Source organism: Lithobates pipiens, unplaced genomic scaffold (assembly GCF_037356315.1).
Source record: "Lithobates pipiens isolate NorthernLeopardFrog02 unplaced genomic scaffold, aLitPip1_a1.2 Scaffold_16, whole genome shotgun sequence".
NCBI lineage: Eukaryota > Metazoa > Chordata > Amphibia > Anura > Ranidae > Lithobates > Lithobates pipiens.
The window spans coordinates 554005288-554026324 of NW_027507748.1; the positions used below are offsets into that span (position 1 = coordinate 554005288).

The window sequence follows — 21037 nt, forward strand, 5'->3', positions numbered from 1 at the left end:
AGAGGTTGTCTTTGGGAAATAGATGTATGAGTGCTGCCAGCATTGCTGCAGAGCTTGAAGGGGTGGGGGGTCAATTTGTCAGTGCTTAGACCATATCACGCACACTGCATCAAATTGGTCTGCATACTGTCATCCCAGAAGGAAGGCTCTTCTAAAGATGATGCACAAGAAAGCCTGCAAACAGTTTTCTAAAGACAAGCAGACTAAGGACATGGATTACTGGAACCATGTCCTGTGGTCTGATGAGACCAAGATACATTTATTTGGTTCAGATGGTGTCAAGTGTGTGGTGACAAGCAGGTAAGGAGTACAAAGACAAGTGTGTGCCTACAGTCAAGCATGGTGGTGGGAGTGTCATAGTCTGGGGCTGCATGAGTGCTGTTGCCACTGGAAAGCTACAGTTTATTGAGGGAACCATGAATGCCAACATGTACTGTGACATACTGAAGCAGAGCATGATCTCCTCCCTTCGGAGACTGGGTCGCAGGACAGTATTCCAACATGATAGCGACCCCAAACACACCTCCAAGACAACCATTGCCTTGCTAAAGAAGCTGAGGGTAAAGATGATGGACTAGCTAAGCATGTCTCCAGACCTAAACCCTGTGGGGCATCCTCAAACGGAAGGAGGAGGAGTGCAAAGTCTCTAACATCCACCAGATCTGTGATGTCATCATGGAGGAGTGGTTGAGGACTCCAGAGGCAAGCTGTGAAACTCTGATGAACTCCATGCCCAAGAGGGTTAAGGCAGTGCTGGAAAATAACGGTGGTCACACAAAATACTGATACTCCCTTTTTTTGCCAGCAGTTTAGACATTAGGCTGTGTGTTGAGTTATTTTGAGGGGACAGCAAATTTACACTGTCATACAAGTTGTACACTCACTACTTTACATTGTAGCAAAGTGTAATTTCTTCAGTGTTGTCACATGAAAAGATATAATAAAATATTTATAAAAATGTGAGGGGTGTACTTACCTTTGTGAAAAATTGTAAGTGAGATATAGTATATGCCTTTTTTCTTTTACGGCCATGTGAAGTCAGCAGCTGCAAAAACTTTAACTGCTGACTTTAAAGAGGGATTCCACCAAAAAAAAAATATTAAAAGCCAGCAGCTATAAATACTACAGCTGCTGACTTTTAATAAATGGACACTCACCTGTCCCGGGTTCCAGCGATGCCGGCAGCCGAGGCCGATCGATTGCTCGGCTCTCGGCTGCTGCCGCCACCATTCTAGGTGAGGGAATCAGGAAGTGAAGCGAATCGGCTTCACTTCCCGGTTCCCTACTGCGCATGCACGAGTTGCCCGCGCAATAGGAAATCTCCGCGCTGTCACTGGGACCCGTGTGTGTCCCAGCAGACAGCGCGGCAGGGCAGGAAATGGCGTAGACTCCCATGGGAGTCTATGCCCGGAAGTGGGTGTAAATACCTGTCTTTGACAGGTATCTCCACCCCCCTCCCCCCTGAAAGGTGTCAATTGTGACACCGGAGGGGGGGAGGGATCCGATCAGCGGAGGTTCCACTTTAGGGTGGAATCCCGCTTTAAAGTGATGCATAGGATGTATTAAGGTTAAAAACAACCCCTTTAAGGCTTCATTACCATAGCTGTAACAAGACGCATATTCAACAGTTTTTCCATTATGCTTTTTTTTTATTTTAGGTGTCTATTTAGTGTCAGGAAACAAAAACTCTTCTTTTATTAACTATATTCATATAGAGGGCTGTTTGTAGAGACCCATAGCAACAAATAGACTTTGAACATTTGTCACAAGGCACTGCGGATACTTCAAACACCTGTACAGGTTATTGAAAGACTCAATCAAACTTAATCTTTTGCCTAACAATATCAAATTTAGTGTTTAGGCTTTAAATCGACTCTGTCACTTGAGAAAAAAAATCAAAAAGAAGCAACCTGCAAAAGATGAGCTACAGCCTCTGACATATATAACGGAAAATGTTATACTCACCTGATGGTAATTTTCCTTTCCTGATGCAAAGCATAACAGCATACACGTATGGGAGAGGCTCCGCCTCTCGCCCAATCAGGACTGATTATACTATATTTAAATAAGTCACCTCTCCCTAGGGGGCATTCTCGTAACTATACTCAAATGCGAGGCCCAAAGGGGAGGGACATGTATGCTGTCATGCTTTGCATCAGGAAAGGAAAATTACTGTCAGGTAAGTATAAAATTTTCAGTTTTCCTGACACAAGCATGACAGCATACACGTATAGGATGTAGCATGCCCAAAAGAACCACAAGGGACGGTATGCTGAAGTGATTTTTTTATTTTTTATTAGTTATCCACTTCGCTTAGAACAGAATGACCAAACTCTGCGGTCGTTAATGCTGCCGAATCTACTTTATAATAAGTCAGGAATGTGTCATATGTTGACCACGTTGTGGCTCTACAAATAATTCTTGTCGAGCACGCTCTTATATTCATTAGAGGCTTCAGGCCTCTTGCCTCATAAGCTCTCTTGATGGTCCTGACCAACCACACTGCCAGAGTCCTTGTGGACACTGCTAGCCCTTTTCTTATCCTAGCTGTAATAATGAACGGGTTCTCAGCCCTTCTGAAAGAGGCCGTCTCCTGTATGTATGTCTTCAGTGTGGCCCCAACATCTAACTCATGTGTTTGTCTAGATGCCTCTTTCTGCATTGTTGGGAGGACAATGTCCTGTTTTCTGTGAAATGACTTGTTTACTTTTGGTTGGTGTTGTGGTAGTATTCTCAATACCACTCTGTCAGGTAGGTGAAAACAGTAAGGGGGTTTGTACCCTAAAGCTTGAATGTCCGATACCCTTCTACTTGATGTAATGGCAGTGAGAAAAACTGCTTTCATCGTGATGTTCCAACGGAGTTGCTTGGGTCCCCAAAAAAGATGACTGGGACCACATTTCCAGCACTACTTGTAAGTCCCACGGGGGCACAAATGATCTTGTCTGAGGTCAGACTCTGTTGCAGGCCCTCAAAAATTGTCACACTAACTGGGGAGTAGCCCATCTCACTCCTGTCAGAGCCGACAGGGCCGAGATCTGTACCCTCAGTGCATTTGTTTGTAGGCCCATCTCCAGGCCTGCTTGTAAGAATTCCAACACCTGTGCCTCCCCTGGTGCTAGAGGATCAAAAACTTTGGATTTTGAGAAAGCGTCAAACCATTCCCATATCTTAGAATAAGTTTGTCAGTTGTTGCTGCCCTTTCTTTTTATTAAGGTTTCGAACAGCCTGCTTCTCTTAGCCTTTGCTTCTCAACTTCCAGGCTGCCAGACGGAGTTTGGAAGGATTGTTGTGCCACACCTGACCATGTTGGAGGAGATTCGGTATTTCTAGCAATGGGATCGGGGGTTCCATTGCAAGGGCCGGTAGTAATGGGAACCATGGTCTGCGTGGCCACATAGGTATGATTGCTATCACTGCTCCTTGATGGTTGCGTATCCTGTTCAGTAATCTGGGAATTATCATTATTGGTGTAAATACGTATGCCAGGGTGCAGCTCTATTTGGAGTTGAGTGCATCCACTGCTTCTGCCTGCAGGAACTTCTCCCCTCCCAGGAATCATCTGCATTTGCTGTTGCCCGTAGATGCCATTAAGCGAGGTCTGCTTGACCTCACTGATCGCAGACCCACTGCAAAACTGTCTGGTCTAATGCCCACTCGCTGTTGTCCAACATTTTCTGGCTCAGCATATCTGCTAAATAATTCTACAGGGCTGAAATGTATACGGCTGTTAGATTTCTTAAAGTGGTTGTAAACCCTTCCAAACCACTTTGATCTACAGGTAAGCCTAGATTAAGGCTTACCTGTAGGTCCAAGCAATATCTCCTAAACCTATATGGTTTAGGAGATATTTGCCCGAAAACAGGCACCGCTGTCTACGGCGCATGCGCCGTAGACAGCGGCGCGCTGGCGCACTGAGCGCAGCATTCTCAGCGACGGAGCTGCCGCGCGTGTCGGCTCCCATGCGCATGCGCGGGAGTGACGTCTTTGCGGCTTTGCCAAATGACAGCGGCGGAGCTGCGAGACCCCACCTACAAGATGGATGCGGCGGACTACAGGGGACAGCGGCGACTTCGCTGGCTCCTGTGTCAGGTAAGTGACACATAATGGACTACTATGCGATGCATAGTAGTCCATTATGCTTTGCCTTTGCAGGGAATGAAAGAGGAAGTAAACTCATCAGGGTTTACTTCCTCTTTAAATTCTGTTGTGTCCAATTCATGATTAGTGAGACTTCTGCTAAGAGTGCCTGACTCCGCATTCCTCCCTGATGGTCTACCTATGCTAACGCTGCCTTGTTGTCCATTTGAAGTGGGACAGTGGCCCCTTTTATCTGATCCTGGAATGCCTTCATTGCTTGGAAGGCTGCCCTTAGTTCTATCACGTTTGAGACCTCTTTCCTCTTGCTCTCCCATCGGCCCTGGACTAGGTGCCCATTACAGTGTGCTCCCCAGCCCACTGCTGATGCATCCGACGTGACCACTATCGGTATCGGTGGATTGAGTTGGTGACAGTTCCTTAGATTGGTCAGCTTCCGCCACCAATTGAGGGAATGTTTCATTCTCTGTGATAGCCTGATCTGCTGATGACTGAATCGTCTTCTCCGCTGTTTTAACGGGCCCATTTTACCATTGGGATTGTGGCTGTTAATGATCCCAATCGTCTGAGGCAGTGAGATGCCGAGAGGTATGACCGGGTTGTTATTCTTTCTAGTTGGGAGATTAATGCTGTTGTTTTCTCTGGAGGGAGTTCCACCGCGTTCTTCTCTGTGTCCAGAATGGCTCCCAGGAATAACATTCTCTGTGTGGGTATTGGTTGACTCTTCTGCCAATTGATGATCCAACCTAAACTCGACAATGTTTTGACAAGATCTCCCAGTGTTCTGTTAAAGTTTGAGGTCTTTAGGCTACTGGGAGGACATCGTACAAATAGTGGAAAACTCGCAGGCCCCATTTGCATAACCTGGCTATGGCTGGGAGTGATACTTTGGAAAATGTTCTAGGGGATGTTGATAGGTCAATGGTAAGCATACAAATTGAAAGTGGTATTCCATTATTGCAAAGCGCAAATATTTGTGGCATTGTTGATGGACTGGAACATGTAGATACGCATCCTTCAAGTCCAAAGACAACATCCACTCCTCCCGTCCAATAGCTTGTATGACCGATTGTAGAGATTCCATTTGGAATTTCTGTACCTTATGTACTGGTTCAACTCTCGGAGGTCTAATACCGGTCTTAGATTGCCTGTCTTTTTCTTGATTAAGAAAAGAGGAGAATAGAATGGCTGATATCTTTCTTGAATCAGGACTGGTTCTATCGCTCTCTTCTGTAAAGCCTCATACACACGATAGGACTTTGTACAAACTTTCCCTTGGATTTTTGTACAAAGGGCGTCGACCCTGAACTTGTATTGCATACACACAGCAGTACTTTTTCAGCCAACTTTCACCAAACCATGTGGTTTTTCTGCTCTTTACCGCCACCTTTGGTCAACTTCTGTATTGTTGTCTGATCTTTTGCATTGGTTCTGAGCATGCCTGTTTGCACTTTGTACAAAAGTCCTATGGTTTTCTGTACACACGATCAGACTTTGCTCCATCAGACTTTTGTTGCCAGAAAGTTTGTCCGTTCGCACAGCCAACAAAAGTCCGATGAAAACCAAAAAAGTTTGTCCGATGGAGCGTACACACAGTCGGATGTTGCTCCAAAACAGCTAATTTGCATGTTTGTTGTCAAAAAGTCTGATCGTGTGTATGGGCCTTAAGAGTGACTGAACATATTCGAGAACTATTCGTGTTTTGTGATAGCATCGGGGAAGTTTTGTGCGGGTAAATCGGGGTAGCTCTGGAAGGTTCAGAAATTCCCAATGCTGGCCCTCCTGGATTTTCTTAATGGCCCAAGGGTCTTTGATCTGCTCCATCCAAACTTTCGCAAATTGGTACAGACGGGTACCAACCGGGCCAGTTTGGATGGAGAGACCCTCAAAAGGGTTTGTGCGTTGTGTCCTGTTTAGCTTTGTTCACCCATGTAACTGACGTTTGAGGGTTACTCCAACCTCTTCTGACATTTCTGTTTGCTCCAAACGACCTTTTGTCTCTTGGTTTATTTGTGAATTGTCTTCTTTCTGGTTGGCGTTGGCGCCTGGGCTTTAGGTCTTGCGGGATCAACCCTGACTTGCTCCGTCACCTTCGAGATAGCAGCTTCTATATTGCTTTAGAAAAAGGCCTTTCAATTGGCCTACGAAGTAGCCTGCCACCTTAATTTCACCTAGGATCTTTGTTACTGATGTGTTTCCTGAATCTGCCGTTAACTCTGTCTCCACATTCTCTGCCCATGTTGTTATGGCTTTGGCTACTGATGTTAGTGCCAATTCTAGCCTGCAGGCAGTTCCTGCGACTGTATAAACTTTCTTTAGTTCCGTGTCTATTTTCCTTTCTGATAAATCCTCAAAGGGGGCCGCGTCACCAATTGGCAGTGTAACGTGCCTAGCTAGTCTGATTACAGCTGTGCCTACTAGTGGCGGTTCTTCCCACGCCTGGACCTCCTCCTCCTTGAAGTGATACAGCTTCTCAAACCTATTGGACAGAGATGGCTGTCGACCTTGTTTCATTCATCATACACAACCTCTCTTACTTCCTCAATTAAGGGAAACAAGAATAACGTCTTCTTTAATTGCGAGTAGTATTTCCTAGTTTTTGCAGGTTGTGTAACTTACTCCTCCAACTCGATAGCCTCTCTTATTGCTCTTACTAGGGGTTGCAATAGCGCAAAGTCAAACCCGGCAAATGATTCTTCTCCGCCGGGGATTCATCCTCTGAGCCTGATGCTAGTGATGGTTCTCTTGGGGCCTTTCTTTGTGCAAATGGTGGGCTGGACACTGTCCCTGGTTGTGTGGTCTTGCCTGACACTTCCGGCAGGGAGTCTTTTACTGTCTGTTTGGTTAATGCAATAGTATCTGCTTTCTCTGTCTCTTTATCTGTTGCTGCTTCCAACAGGAATTCCTGGCATAAAACCTTTCTAGGCAAATGGAATCCTAGGCATTGGCCCTCTGTGTCCTCCTCAGCTTGAGTATCTTCCATTCTGTGCTGGCTCTCTTGGCAGGACTCTGAATGGGCTGTAGCTGAGCTCAGGCTTCTGTCTGGCCATTTTGAGGAACGGTATTGGCTATGAGGGTTGTAAAGATTTACATTTGATTAGCCCCAATGCTCTCTTTTAATGCCTTTAGTACCTATTTACCTAACCCTCACCTTATATTGTGTGGCTGGTCTCTGGGAGAACTGATGGTGTTTTGAGGAACTGCAATAAATAGACATTTGTGCTATAGCTTCTAATACTGCTGAAATATAGCAAGCTTTTAGGAGTATGTCTTACCTCTGTAGACGTATTGACTCTGCATGGCACAAACAGGCAATCTGTTTAAATAAGAACATTTCAATGTTTGCTTTACAGTGTCACTGTCTCCACCCGCAGTTCTCAGTTATCCCTCTTACCTGGCATCCGCTGTGTGCACTCTCCCCTGTTTGTGCACCTTTTTGTTGTGAATTTTCCATTATAAAGGCATGGGGGGGGGGGAGCTAGCCCCTTTCCAGGTGTCCACTGATTGTTTCAGCATCCTCCGGCCGCTCCTGGCGAAATGGAAGTCATCCTGACGCCATTTCATCTCTAAATACGGAAAGGTTTCTTCACAGTAAGAGCTGTGAAAATGTGGAATAGACTCCCTGCAGAGGTGGTTCTGGCAAGCTCAGTAGATTGCTTTAAGAAAGGCCTGGATTATTTGTAAATGTACATAATATAACTGGGTACTAACATTTATAGGTAAAGTTGATCTGGGAAAAATCTGATTGCCTCTCGGGGGATCAGGAAGGAATTTTTTCCCCTGCTTTAGCAAATTGGATCATGCTCTGCTGGGGTTTTTCGCCTTCCTCTGGATCAACTGTGGGTATAGAATTGGGTATATGGGATTGTATGATATTTTTTTTGTGGTTGAACTGGATGGACTTGTGGCTTTTTTCAACCTGAATAAATATGTAACTATCTTGATATACCTTCATTGGCCAGAAGTCCGTTGGGTGCCATTTTAGATAGACAGCCCTTAGCCCGGCTGCTGGAAGTCCTCCACCACCATTTTGGAAGAGGGCGTTGCCCTGGATCTCATGTCCCCCTGTCTACTAGCCTCCTGGCCATTCGATGAGGGTACCAGGCCCCTAAACACCATAAGGGGGATACTCTGTGCTCCTGGAGAGTACCAGTAATGGTGGGAAACCATGCTGCCTAAATGTATGCGGGTGGGTAGTGTCCTACCTGCCACAAGAGACCAGTATTCCAGCCCACCCCCGGCATCTGGGCCTGGGGGGTCTCCCATGTATGGAAGATTTACAACTGAACATAGGGGCTTCATCACAGGAAAGAGGCTGAACCTGTGCGGCCGGCCAGCTGAATCTGGCAAGGTGAGGGAAAAAATAAAAAGCATTTGAGAAAAAAAAAAGAGAATGCCGCCTAAGGGGAGGCGACTTATTTAAATATAGTATAACCAGTCCTGATTGGGCGAGAGGCAGAGCCTATCCCATACGTGTATGTTGCCATGCTTGTGTCAGGAAACTGTATTTCAGATCTAACACTCTTAGCCCTTGTACACACAGTCGGAGATTCCGACAACCAAATCCGTTGGATTTTGTCCATCGGATTTCGTCCGACCGATTTTGTCTGAAACTGTTGCATACACACTGTCGGACAAAGTTGTCGGAAAATCCGACGTGATGACGTTATTTTGTTACGACGGGACTATGTTCATGCTAGTAGCCAATAGCTTTGGTGTAGGAATTTGATCTGAGCATGCGTGGCACTTTGTCCAATCGGAATTCTCTACACATGATCGGAGTATGTCCGATCGGAGCATTTTGTCGGAAAATTTTACCAACAAGTTGGAAAACTTGGTCCGTCGGATACTCCGACGGAAACAGTCCGATGTAGACCACACACAGTCGGAATATCCGACAAAACGGTCCGATCGGACACATTCCATCTGAATCTCCAACTGTGTGTACAAGGGCTTAGAGTGTGTTGAATGTCTACATCCCCCTATTGCACATGGTGCATTCATTTGATGTCCCCAATATTGCAGGACTCAGTAGGCTGCCTTTAAAAAAAATAAAAATTCCAGGCAACATAATCATTTTAAGTGTTTTGCAGAAATCAAAAACATGATTTTTTTTTTATGTAGGTGGCCTGGGTGTGTCTGTTCCTGTTGAGTTACGAATGCTACCATGTAACCCAGGAGAGCCACTATAAGGCCCCAGAGAGAAACATTTTCAAAATCATCAACATCAAATCTGAATAAATATAAATCATATATACCGTATTTGCCGGCGTATAAGGCGGCTGGGCAGATAAGACGACCCCCTAATCTTCCATTTTAAATGTTGGATTGTGCTATACTTGCCGTATAAGACGACCCCCTTCCGACCAGTCTGTCAGCCTGCTGGATGTGCGGTAATGCTGTATGTTCAGTAGCGCTTTGTGTAACAGTTAACACTGTCTCACAGTATACCGCGCTAAGCAATCACAGCGAGCGATGTATTCTATTAATGAATACAAAGCCTGCACGGATTGACAGGGGCTGTAACATCATCAGCACGCGCCTCTGACTCTCAAAGCCAATCAGAGCAGGCTACCGTATGTAGCCTGCTCGGATTGGCAGAGGTGGTTACTCCAATCCGAGCAGGCTTTGTATTCTCTAATAGAATACATCGCTTGCCAGGATTGGCTCAGCGGTGTATACAGTATTACCGCACATTCAGTAAGCATCCAGAGGGATGCTATGCAGCGGGCGGCTTGCATACAAGACGGCTTTGCTTTATACGCGGCGTATAAGACGACCCCCACTTTTTGGCTGTTTGCTTTTAGTGTAAAAAGTCGTCTTATATGCCGGAAAATACGGTACCATTGAAAATATTTTTAAATGTAGGGATGCATGTCCGGAATTTCAAAACTATTTTTAACTCATATTTCTATTGCCCGAATGCTTTTATACTCCATTTAGATTCCCACTGTATTGGGGCAAATCCAGATGATAACTAGAAAAAATGTGCACGATTATCAAAGCAGATGAGAAAAATATGCAAAATGAAAATACAAATGCTGAAAATTCACTAAGCACCTTTTTCTTTAATAATAGTGGAAGCCCACTTGGCAGCAGAATTGACACTTTGACTGTCAGTGACATCCAGTATTACTGTTTGAAGTCTACTGGAGGCCTCTTTCATCAGGTTCTGTATCCCCTTCTCTGTCAAACAAGCAGCCAAAACATTTATCCCCTGACTGTCCAGTTGTTTCGCCAACAGGTTGCCAAATCCAGTGTCACATCCAGTAATAAAGACATATTTATCTGAAAGATCTTCCAGTAACTGACTCTGTCTATGCCACCTGTATAGGAAGATCAGACCCAACACCACTAGCAGAGGAAGCCACATGATAGCAGTAGGATGGAATCACTGTAACAGAAACAAAAATAAATGGGCATGTTAGGAAGGTACCACACAATTAGGCTTGATACACACACACATATGTATCCTACACATATTTAAGCTTTCTAGAATGTAATTTTTTTTCCAGAAATTGCAAGCAGTAACCTCAGGTAAGTAGATCCTCAGTAAGAATATGCCATCCAAGCAGAATTATCTGATCACTTGTGATCACATTACCGTATAATATGTTAGGCACTGTAATTACTACTACACCATGTAAACAAAACACAGTCATGTTGAATCTTTAGGATTTGGCTATAAATTATGAAAGCGGTAGTAAACCCGCTAATGTTTTTTTTTTTTTACCACCTGCAAAGCAAAAGGCATAATGAGCTAGTATGCACCGCATACTAGCTCATTATGAAATACTTAGCTTAGAACGAGGCCCCGACATCTGGCCGATTCACGCCGAGGGAGCTGACATGCTCCCTCTGCGCTTCTTCCGGGTATCGTGGCTCCGGCGCTGTGAGTGGCCAGAGCCGCGATATCGTCACTCCCGCGCATGCGCGCGGGAGATTTCATCCCGGCCGGTCAGCCACTGCCGGACTTTCAGCCGAGAATCCCCTTGTGCGCATGCGCCGCTGCAGTCAGCGGCGCATACCGAGGGGAATATCTCCTAAACTGTACAGGTTTAGGAGATATTTTTTTTTACCTACAGGTAAGCCTTATTATAGGCTTTCCTGTAGGTAAAAGTAAAAAAAAAGAGTTTACAACCACTTTAAGCAGATGTATGGAAAGTGTGCTAAAGGATTTAGGTATAAATAATGATTAACACAATTTTCAAGTAAACCTTTGTAAAAACTTGTGGGAAGCTTTTTTGCATAAACCTATTAAAAATGTTTTGTGTTGTGAATGTTTACTAATTTCACATATCTTTATGACAACAAAATAAACTATCACTCACATGCAGAAATCTCCCTCCCTTAATCTAGCGTAAGTTAACGGTCACATACAGGGCACAATCAATGAGATGCTAACCGTAATTTTAAATGATACGCAACAAAAGTTCCTCAAAATTTGGAAACAATGTCTTAATTACTTCCCACCCTCCCAGGTCACCATTAGGGATGAGCTGAACACCCCCCAGTTCGGTTCACAGTAGAACATGCGAACAGGCAAAAAAATTGTGCGAACACTGTTAAAGTCTATACGACGCGAAAGTGAAGAATCAAAAGTGATCATTTTATCGACTTATATGCAAGTTATTGGTCCTGCCCCAGGGGACATGTATCAATGCAAAAAAAGGTTTTAAAAACGGCCTTATTTTCAGGAGCAGTGAATTCAATAATGCTTAAAGTGGTTGTAAACCCTTACAACACACTTTGACCTACAGGTAAGCCTAGATTAAGGCTTACATGTAGGTCCAAGAAATCTCTCCTAAACCTACACGGTTTAGGAGATATTTGCCTGAAAGACAGGCCCGCTGTCTACGGCGCATGCACCGTAGACAGCGGCGCGCAGGCGCACTGAGCACGGCACCGTCGACGACAAAGATGTCGCACGTGATGGCTCCCGTTCGCATGCGCGGGAGTGACGTCATCGCGGCGGAGCAGCGAGACCCACCGAGAAGATGGATGCGCCAGACTACAGGGGACAGCGGTGACTTCGCTGGCTCCTGTGTCAGGTAAGTGACCCATAATGGGCTACTATGCGATGCATAGTAGTCCATTATGCTTTGCCTTTGCAGGGAATGAAAGAGGAAGTAAACTCTGCATTTTCTATTGAGTTTTTCAGGTTATATAATATGTAACATTATTTAAAATAATTGCCCTGTCTAATATCTGCAAAAACGCTTGTTACTTACTGTATTTAGAAGTTTTTAGTAAAATCTTCTTCCGGGATTAGGCTGCACCATCTTGAGTATTGATTTCTGAGTCCCCTGTGGACTTTAGTTCCACCCTTCCTTATATTTCTTTGCTGAAATCTCGCACATGCGCGAGCAAGTGTGGCCGAGCCTCGTTCTCGGTCGACGTTCCTATGGCAACCAAGCAAGGAAGCCAGGAAACATTGCCCAGTCTCATGTGTCTTCAAAGCGGAACTCTCAGACACGGCATGATGCTGGAGGGGGAACGTCACACAGTGTGCCGTAAATTGAAGGATGGAGAGCGCATGAGCCGGGGACATAAACAAACATTGCGGGGCGAATTATTAGAAATAAAACAAGTAAGGAAGCATTTACAGACAGTGATCAGCAGCTTTGTTAATAAGGCTTATAATAAGCTGAAGTTGTGATAGAGGGTTTACAACCATTTTAAGGTTAAACAATAAAAATGAAATATATCTTTAAATATTGGGCCTGGGGGGTCTCCTTAAGCCCCGTACACACGAGAGGACTTATGTCCGACAGACTTCCGAAGGAGTTCCGTCGGAGTTCTGCTGGAATTCCGACGGAGTTCTGACAGACTTTTCGGCTGAGCGGACTTGGCCACACACGATCACACTAAACTCCGACGGATTCGAACGTGATGACGTACGACTCGGCTCGAATAAGGAAGTTCATAGCCAGTAGCCAATAGCTGCCCTAGCGTCGGTTTTAGTCCGTCGGAGTAGCATACACACGAGCGGATTTTTCGAAGGGGACCGGGTCCGGCGGAGTTCCTTTGGAAAAATTTGAAGCATGTTCCATATTCTAAAGTCCTTCGGACTTTGGCGAGTCAAAAGTCCGTTGCAGCCCACACACGATCGGATAGTCTGACGGACTCAGTGCTTCGGACTTTGGATGTTGAAAAGTCCGCTCGTGTGTACGCGGCATTAGTCTGCCTGTAAAGTAGCACATCTTTCCCATGTTTATAACAGCACCACAGCAAAATTATATTTCTAAAGAAAACAAATGTAATTTAAAACTGCTCGTTGCTGTGATTTATTGTCGACTCCCAGCAATATAGATAAAAATCATTGGAAAAAATTGAGAGGGTTCCCCCCCAGTCCCTTACCAGGCCCTTTGGGTCTGGTATGTATATTAAGGGGAACCCTGTGCCAAAAATACCAAAAGAGTATCCCAGATGAGAAGCAAGTAGAAGTCTGCCTTTTTCTATGATGTGGGTCTTTCAAGTGTTGTTGCCAAAAGATGGTATGGCAGGTCCTCATATGTCTGGTCAAGCATGTGGTGCCCAAGCGGCTGCTGTTCTGGCCATGCTTGATCCACTTCAGACATAGCAAACAGCAACGGTGCGATCTGCTGCACACGTGTCGAAAAAGGCCCACACCAAGAAACTTTTAGAAGTCGTCAGGGAGTCAGCAGCTTCCTACACCTGCAGAGCTCTGTGGTGTGATGCAATAGGGTGGCTGCCCTTAAGCTTCCCCCTAGAGGACATCCTGCCTTGTTGGAGTTGTGCCTCCTCACTTTCCTACTTTCTTCTCTCAGGCACCAAAGCACAATCAGTGAACTTATCATCCCATCTCTCCCCGTCACTGGAGCAAACTTGGCAGTATGCTGCAGCTGGGGGAACATGACTGCCAGTTTCTTGTCCTTCTTGGGCACCCCCTCTCTCTAGGCTCACATTACTCCCTTCCTCAACCTCTGAACCAACATCGGAGTCTTTAAAATGCTGCGCATCCTCCAGCAGCATATAACCAACACTGTGGTCAAATAATTCTGGGGACTCCTCCATGCATGATGGTGGGGCTACAGAAGAAGTGACTGTGGACAAGGAGCCAGTGGAATAGGCCACTTTGACAGTTGCGTTGGAAGGCAAACTACTCTGAGCCTTGGTGACAGAGGATGAGGAAGATGAGGACGGTTTTGTTATCCACTCCACCAACTCTTCTGCATGCTGTGGCTCAATAACACGGCCAACAGCAGTAAAAAAGGAAAAGCATGCCCCACAGGCACCTACAGAGGATGCACCATGTCCATGACCACCACTGTTGACTGTAGACACAGAGGCTGCTTGTGCTCTTTTAGTGGCCTGTAAGCATCTGCCTCTCCTTGGTGGCCTTCCAGACATGATGTATTTTTTTTGTTTTGCAACACCACACTACACTGTATTATATACTGTGTATACCGCCTGAAGTGTATTATAAAGTATACACCACTGAATGCACGGTGTATATATAGGCTACACTGAATGCAGAGGTGATTTGCTGTTTTTAATTAGACATAATTAAGAGGTGGGTTGCGGCCCCTTACTTAAGACAGGTGACAACTGACCAATCCCCAAGCTCTGACGAAGTAACGACACTTAAGGAATGAAACATGTAAGCTTTACTGACACCCCGGAGGTCTTCAATGTACCTCCCCCTAATTAAGACCAAATATTAGGATCTTGGGAGAGAACAATGTGCAATATATTAGTTTTTTGGAATGAACAGCACCAAATGACCCTGGAGAGACATTTATTGAAATATCAAATACAGGCACTCTAGCTGGTGGTGGACTTGTGGAAAGTATTTACATCATTTATGTGGACTGGCAATCTGTCGATCAGAGAGCTAATGCCATGTGACACAGACAGGCAATTTGAATCCATTTTGGATTGGGCAAATCTGCAAGGTCAACATCCAGTAAGTAACCAAGAATAATCTGTCTTCTTGAATATTGGGAAACTTGGCATATGGTTACCAGGATGACAGCAGTATTTATTGTCCTTACTATGGCAGAGATCGTGATGAGTCGGTATAACCACGCAGTGCCTGTTTTTCATATTCATTCAGTCTGATTGTGCTAAAAGAAATTAATTCTGGACGATGTTTTGGTAATATATACAAGAACCTTTTTCCTTACAACAGAGGATTATCAAGAGAGAAAGAACATCACATATAGTCAGTGGAGGCCCGTCCATAGTAAAAAAAAAAAAAAAAATAAAAGTAAAAAAAATAAAATAAATAAAAATATTTTTTTTTTAAACATATCCCTTTAACCACTTAACAACCGGCCCATAGCCGAATGACGGCTACAGGGCGGTTGTTTAACTCTGGGAGGCCGTCATATGACGTTCTCCCAGAATTCCGCTCTCGCGCGCCCCCTGGGGTGCGCACTCGAGAGCATCCGTGACCGCCGGGTCCACAGGACCCGGCGCATCACGGATCACGGTATACGGCCGCTCATCGCGGCCGTTTACCACGTGATCGCTCCATCAAATGATGGAGTGATCACTTGTAAACAAACCGGCGTCATGTTCCTCCCTCCCCCTCTCTGTACCGATCGGTACAGCGGAGGGGGAAGATATCGGTGTCAGCAGCGCTGTGGGCTGCATCTGCAGTGCCCACATCGCTGCTCACCGAAAATGAACCCATCATACCCTGCCAATACTCTGCTGCAATACTCTGCTGCAATACTCTGCTGCAATACTCTGCAACAACACTCTGCAATACCCTGCAACAACACTCTGCAATGCTCTGCAACACCCGCCAATACCCTGCAACACCCGCCAATACCCTGCAACACTCTGCAATACCTTGCAACACTCTGCAATACCCTGCAACACTCTGCAATACCCTGCAACACTCTGCAATACCCTGCAACACCCGCCAATACCCTGCAACACTCTGCAATGCTCTGCAACACCCGCCAATACCCTGCAACACTCTGCAACACCCTGCAACACCCGCCAATACCCTGCAACACTCTGCAATGCTCTGCAACACCCGCCAATACCTTGCAACACTCTGCAACACCCGCCAATACCCTGCAACACTCTGCAATGCTCTGCAACACCCGCCAATACCCTGCAATGCTCTGCAACGCAATACTCTGCAAAGCCATACTCTGAGATATCCAGTCATACTCTGAGATACCCAGTCATACTCTGAGATACCCAGTCATACTCGGAGATACCCAGTCATACTCGGAGATACCCAGTCATACTCGGAGATACCCAGTCATACTCGGAGATACCCAGCCATAGTCGGTGATACCCTGCAATACCCAGCCATAGACATCTCCCCCTCCCGCTGCCCTCCGGTGCTTCTACCGACTCGCCAATGCGATCAAAGCCAGAATCTTTTTTTTTTTCAGGCTTCCCAGCTTAGAGGTGAGATGCGGGGTCTTATTGACCCCATATCTCACTGTAAAGAGGACCTGTCATGCCATATTCCTATTACAAGGGATGTTTACATTCCTTGTAATAGGAATAAAAGTGATCAAAAAATTTTTTTGGGGGGAAAAAAATGTCAAACTAAAATAAATAAAGTAAAATGAACAATAAATATATATTTTTTAAAGCGCTCCTGTCCCCATGTGCTCGCATGCAGAAGCGAACGCATACATAAGTCCCGCCCACATATGAAAACGGTGTTCAAACCACACATGTGAGGTATCGCTGCGAACGTTAGAGCGAGAGCAATAATTCTAGCCCTAGACCTCCTCTTTAACTCAAAACATATAACCAGTAAAAAAAATGTAAATCATCGCCTATGGGGATTTTTAAGTAGCGACGTTTGGCGCCATTCCACAAGCGTGTGGAATTTTGAAGAGTGACATGTTAGGTATCTATTTACTCAGCGTAACTTCATCTTTCACATTATGCAAAAATTGGGCTAACTTTACTGTGTTTTTTTTTAAGCACAAAACAGTTTTTTTCCAAAAAAAAGCATACGAAAAATTGCTGCGCAAATACCGTGCGAGATAAAAAGTTGCAACAACCACCATTGTATTCTCCAGGGTGTTTGCTAAAAAAACATATATAATGTTTTGGGATTCTATTTAATTTTCTAGCAAATAAATGATGATTTTTACATGTAGGAGAGAAATGTCAGAATTGTCCTGGGTGCTCCAGAACGCCTGATGGTGCTCCCTGCATGCTGGGCCTCTGTATGTGGCCACACTGTGTAAAAGTCTCACACATGTGGTATCGCCATACTAGGGAGTAATAGCAGAATGTGTTTTGGGGTGTAATTTGTGGTATGCATATGCTGTGTGTGAGAAATAAACTGATAATATGACAATTTTGTGAAAAAAAAAAAGTAAAAAAAATCTTGATTTTGCAAAGAATTGTGGGAAAAAATGACAACTTAAACAAACTCATCATGCTTCTTACTAAATACCTTGGAATGTCTTCTTTCCAAAAAAGGGTCATTTGGGGGGTATTTGTACTTTTCTGGCATGTTAGGGTCTCAAGAATTCAAATAGGCCGTCAGTACTTCAGGTGTGATCAATTTTCAGATATTGGCACCATAGCTTGTGGACTCTATAACTTTCACAAAGACCAAATAATATCCAGCAATTTGTACTTATTTTTACCAAAGATATGCAGTAGTATACATTTTGGCCAAAATTTATGAAGAAAAAATTACTAATCTGCTAAATTTTATAACAGAAACAAAGAAAAATTTATTTTTTTACAGAATTTTCTGTATTTTTTCTTTTATAGCACAAAAAATAGAAAACCGAGCGGTGATTAAATACCACCAAAAGAAAGCTCTATTTGTGTGAAAAAAGGACAAAAATTTCATATAGGTTCAGTGTTGCATGACTGAGTAATTGTCATTCAAAATGTGAGAGCACCGAAAGCTGAAAATTGGTCTGGTTATTAAGGGTGTTTAAGTGCCCAGTGGTCAAGTGGTTAAGAGAAATTTTTTTTTCTCCAAATTTCCCTCCCTATGTGCACTGGCGCAGTGCAATATAGGAAGCGCCACGTCTATGCAATCACAAGATTGCAGACGAGGCGCTTCATTTGCCCAAAAAACAGCGATCTGTGGCGCAGCCGATCGCGCCACAGCTTCTGGCGCGATCGACTGGCTGAGCAAGTGCATAGACTCGCATTTGAGTGAGCGGTGGGCGGTGCTTCCGACGTCACTCAAGGAAGTGACGTTGGCATGGCACTTCTCTATTCTGCCCCGCCTGAGAGGATCAGGTAAGGGGCTGAAGCATGGCAGCTTACAGAATCTTGATCATTTATTCCGCCCAGCCGCCGGTACCCCCTCCACATCAATGTAACTTATGGTGGTCGCACTCGGCAGCATACCCCAACCCCCCCACCCCCTGCTAAACAAGATTTAAAGAAAAAGTGTTATCAGTGACCGGCAGCATACACCCCCCCACCAAAGAAGCTTTAAAAAAAGGGTTATTAATAATAACCCTTTTTAAAAAAAATCTTGTCTGGGGGGGAGGGTATGCTGCCGACCACCGATAATAATCCTTTTTTTTTTAAATCTTGTTGGGGGGTATGCTGCCAACCACTGCAGCATACCCCCCCAAACAAGATTAAAAAAAAGGGTTATTATCGGTGGTCGGCAGCATTAACCCCCATACCTGCCCCCCCAAACAAGATTTACAGGTTGTAGATATGTGCGATTTGCATGTTGTAGATATGTGCACTTTACAGGTTGTAGATATCTGTGATTTATAGGTTGTTGATATATGCGATTTATAGGTTGTAGATATGTGCGATTTATAGGTTGTTGATATGTGCAATTTATAGGTTGTAGATATGTGCAATTTGCGGGTTGTAGATATGTGCAATTTACATGTTGTAGATATGTGCGATTTACAGGTTGTAGATATGTGCGATTTACAGGTTGTAGATATGTGCGATTTGCATGTTGTAGATATGTGCAATTTACAGGTGGTAGATATGTGCAATTTACAGGTGGTAGATATGTGCAATTTACAGGTGGTAGATATGTGCGATTTACAGAATGCAATTTACAGAATGCAGATATGTGCTATTCACAGGTTGTAGATATGTGCGATTTGCAGGTTGTAGGTATGTGCGATTTATAGGTTGTAGATATGTGCAATTTACAGGTTGTAGATATGTGCGATTTGCATGTTGTAGATATGTGCAATTTACAGGTTGTAGATATGTATGATTTACAGGTTGTAGATATGTGCAATTTACAGAATGTGATTTACAGAATGCAGATATGTGCTATTTACAGGTTGTAGATATATGTGATTTGCATGTTGTAGATATGTGCAATTTACAGAATGCAGATGTGCGATTTACAGAATGCAGATATGTGCGCTTTACAGAATGCAGATATGTGCGCTTTACAGAATGCGATTTACAGAATGCAGATATGTGCGATTTGCATGTTGTAGATCTGTGCAATTTACAGGTTGTAGATATGTGCAATTTACAGAATGCAGATGTGTGATTTACAGAATGCAGATATGTGCGATTTACATGTTGCAGAATGCAGATATGGGCAATTTACAGGTTGCAGAATGCAGATATGTGTGATTTACAGGTTGTAGATATGTGCTATTTACAGGTTGTAGATATGTGCTATTTACAGAATGCAGATATGTGCGATTTACAGAATGCAGATATGTGCGATTTACAGAATGCAGATATGTGTGATTTACAGAATGCGATTTACAGAATGCAGATATGTGTAATTTACAGGTTGCAGAATGCTAATATGTGTGATTTACAGGTTGCAGAAAAGGTGCCTGATGTGGTTATACACAAGATAAGCATGATTCATCTGCTTTAGTAGAGCCCTGTGTATAATGTGCAGCCTGGTATATGATGTTGATTCGATAAGGGGTGTGGCTTGTGAGAAGTGGGAGAGGTCAAATCTGAGGGGCGTGGTCTTGCGCCCCCCATCCTAAAACTTCACCAGCCGCCACTGCATATAGTATAACTATGCTTGGTCTCTTGTAGAAGGAATTCTCTTTTTTTCCAGCTGGAGATATCTCTTGACGAATGACCAACTGTTTGACTGACTGCTATTTATCATTGTTTTTTCTGGGCCATTTTGGAAGGCAATAGCATAGATTGATATCCATTGATTGGAATTACACTGCTGCCTTCGGAAATTGTACAGGTTCTGCTCGCATTATAGGTGGATTGTGGGGGTTCATATAGGTGTTAGACTAGGGGTGTCATATATCAGGAGAGGGTGGTAATCATCCACTGTATCATGCATCCCTCTTTTCTTTAGAGGGGGGTTTATTTCTAATATTTTGTATAGATATGGTTTATTGGGGAATGGATAACATCTCTGTATAGGGATGGTGGTATAGGGATTTTTATGTATGGAGTCAGTATTGGGGATTAAGGGGTTTTATATGCTTGTTATTTATCTTTGCTATTGATAGCTAAATAAATGTTGGTAATTTAACTCTTTAGGGTGTATTAGTGTCAATTTTCTTTTTTTCTTTTTTCTTTTTGGAGTATATTAGAAACAGTACACCACTGAATGCACTGTAAATATAATATACGGATGGGGGAGGCGTGTCCGGATGTGAGAGGGGGCAGAAGGGTGAGAGAGGAGCTCCAGGAATCCTTCATGTAATCCTCAGCCATCCGTGCACCTAAACAGCCAAATACACCTACTTCAACTGCCTGCTTGCCCCTCGGTGTACCCTGCTACAACCTGTGCTTATTTTGGGCGAGTTTCACCCGGAATCAGGGAGAGAGACGCCGATCTGATTAATCTGCGGCTGCTGCCATCTTCCCGGCCTACATCCTTCTGGAGGGAGCTGTTGAAGACCTGAGGGAGAGGTAAGGGTCTCCCCTCGCCATCCAGCTTTCCCTCCGGTGTGTCTAGCCTAGCGGGGTCCAGTGATCCGCGGGGCCGCAGATATCGCCTATAGTGGCTGCAGCCTGGTGAGGCCTAGTG

At 44.4% G+C, this 21037-nt stretch overlaps 1 protein-coding gene across 1 annotated transcript in view; it reads right to left on the bottom strand.

Annotated features, from left to right (window-relative positions):
• The window catches only part of LOC143983617 (retinol dehydrogenase 16-like), a 100306-nt gene that overhangs the window by 52739 nt on the left and 26530 nt on the right, over positions 1-21037 (bottom strand). The window contains exon 2 of the mRNA XM_077483535.1: positions 10159-10492. Coding sequence (XP_077339661.1) covers positions 10159-10471 — 313 coding nt within the window. The 5' untranslated portion in view covers positions 10472-10492. The remainder of the gene's footprint in view (positions 1-10158; positions 10493-21037) is intronic.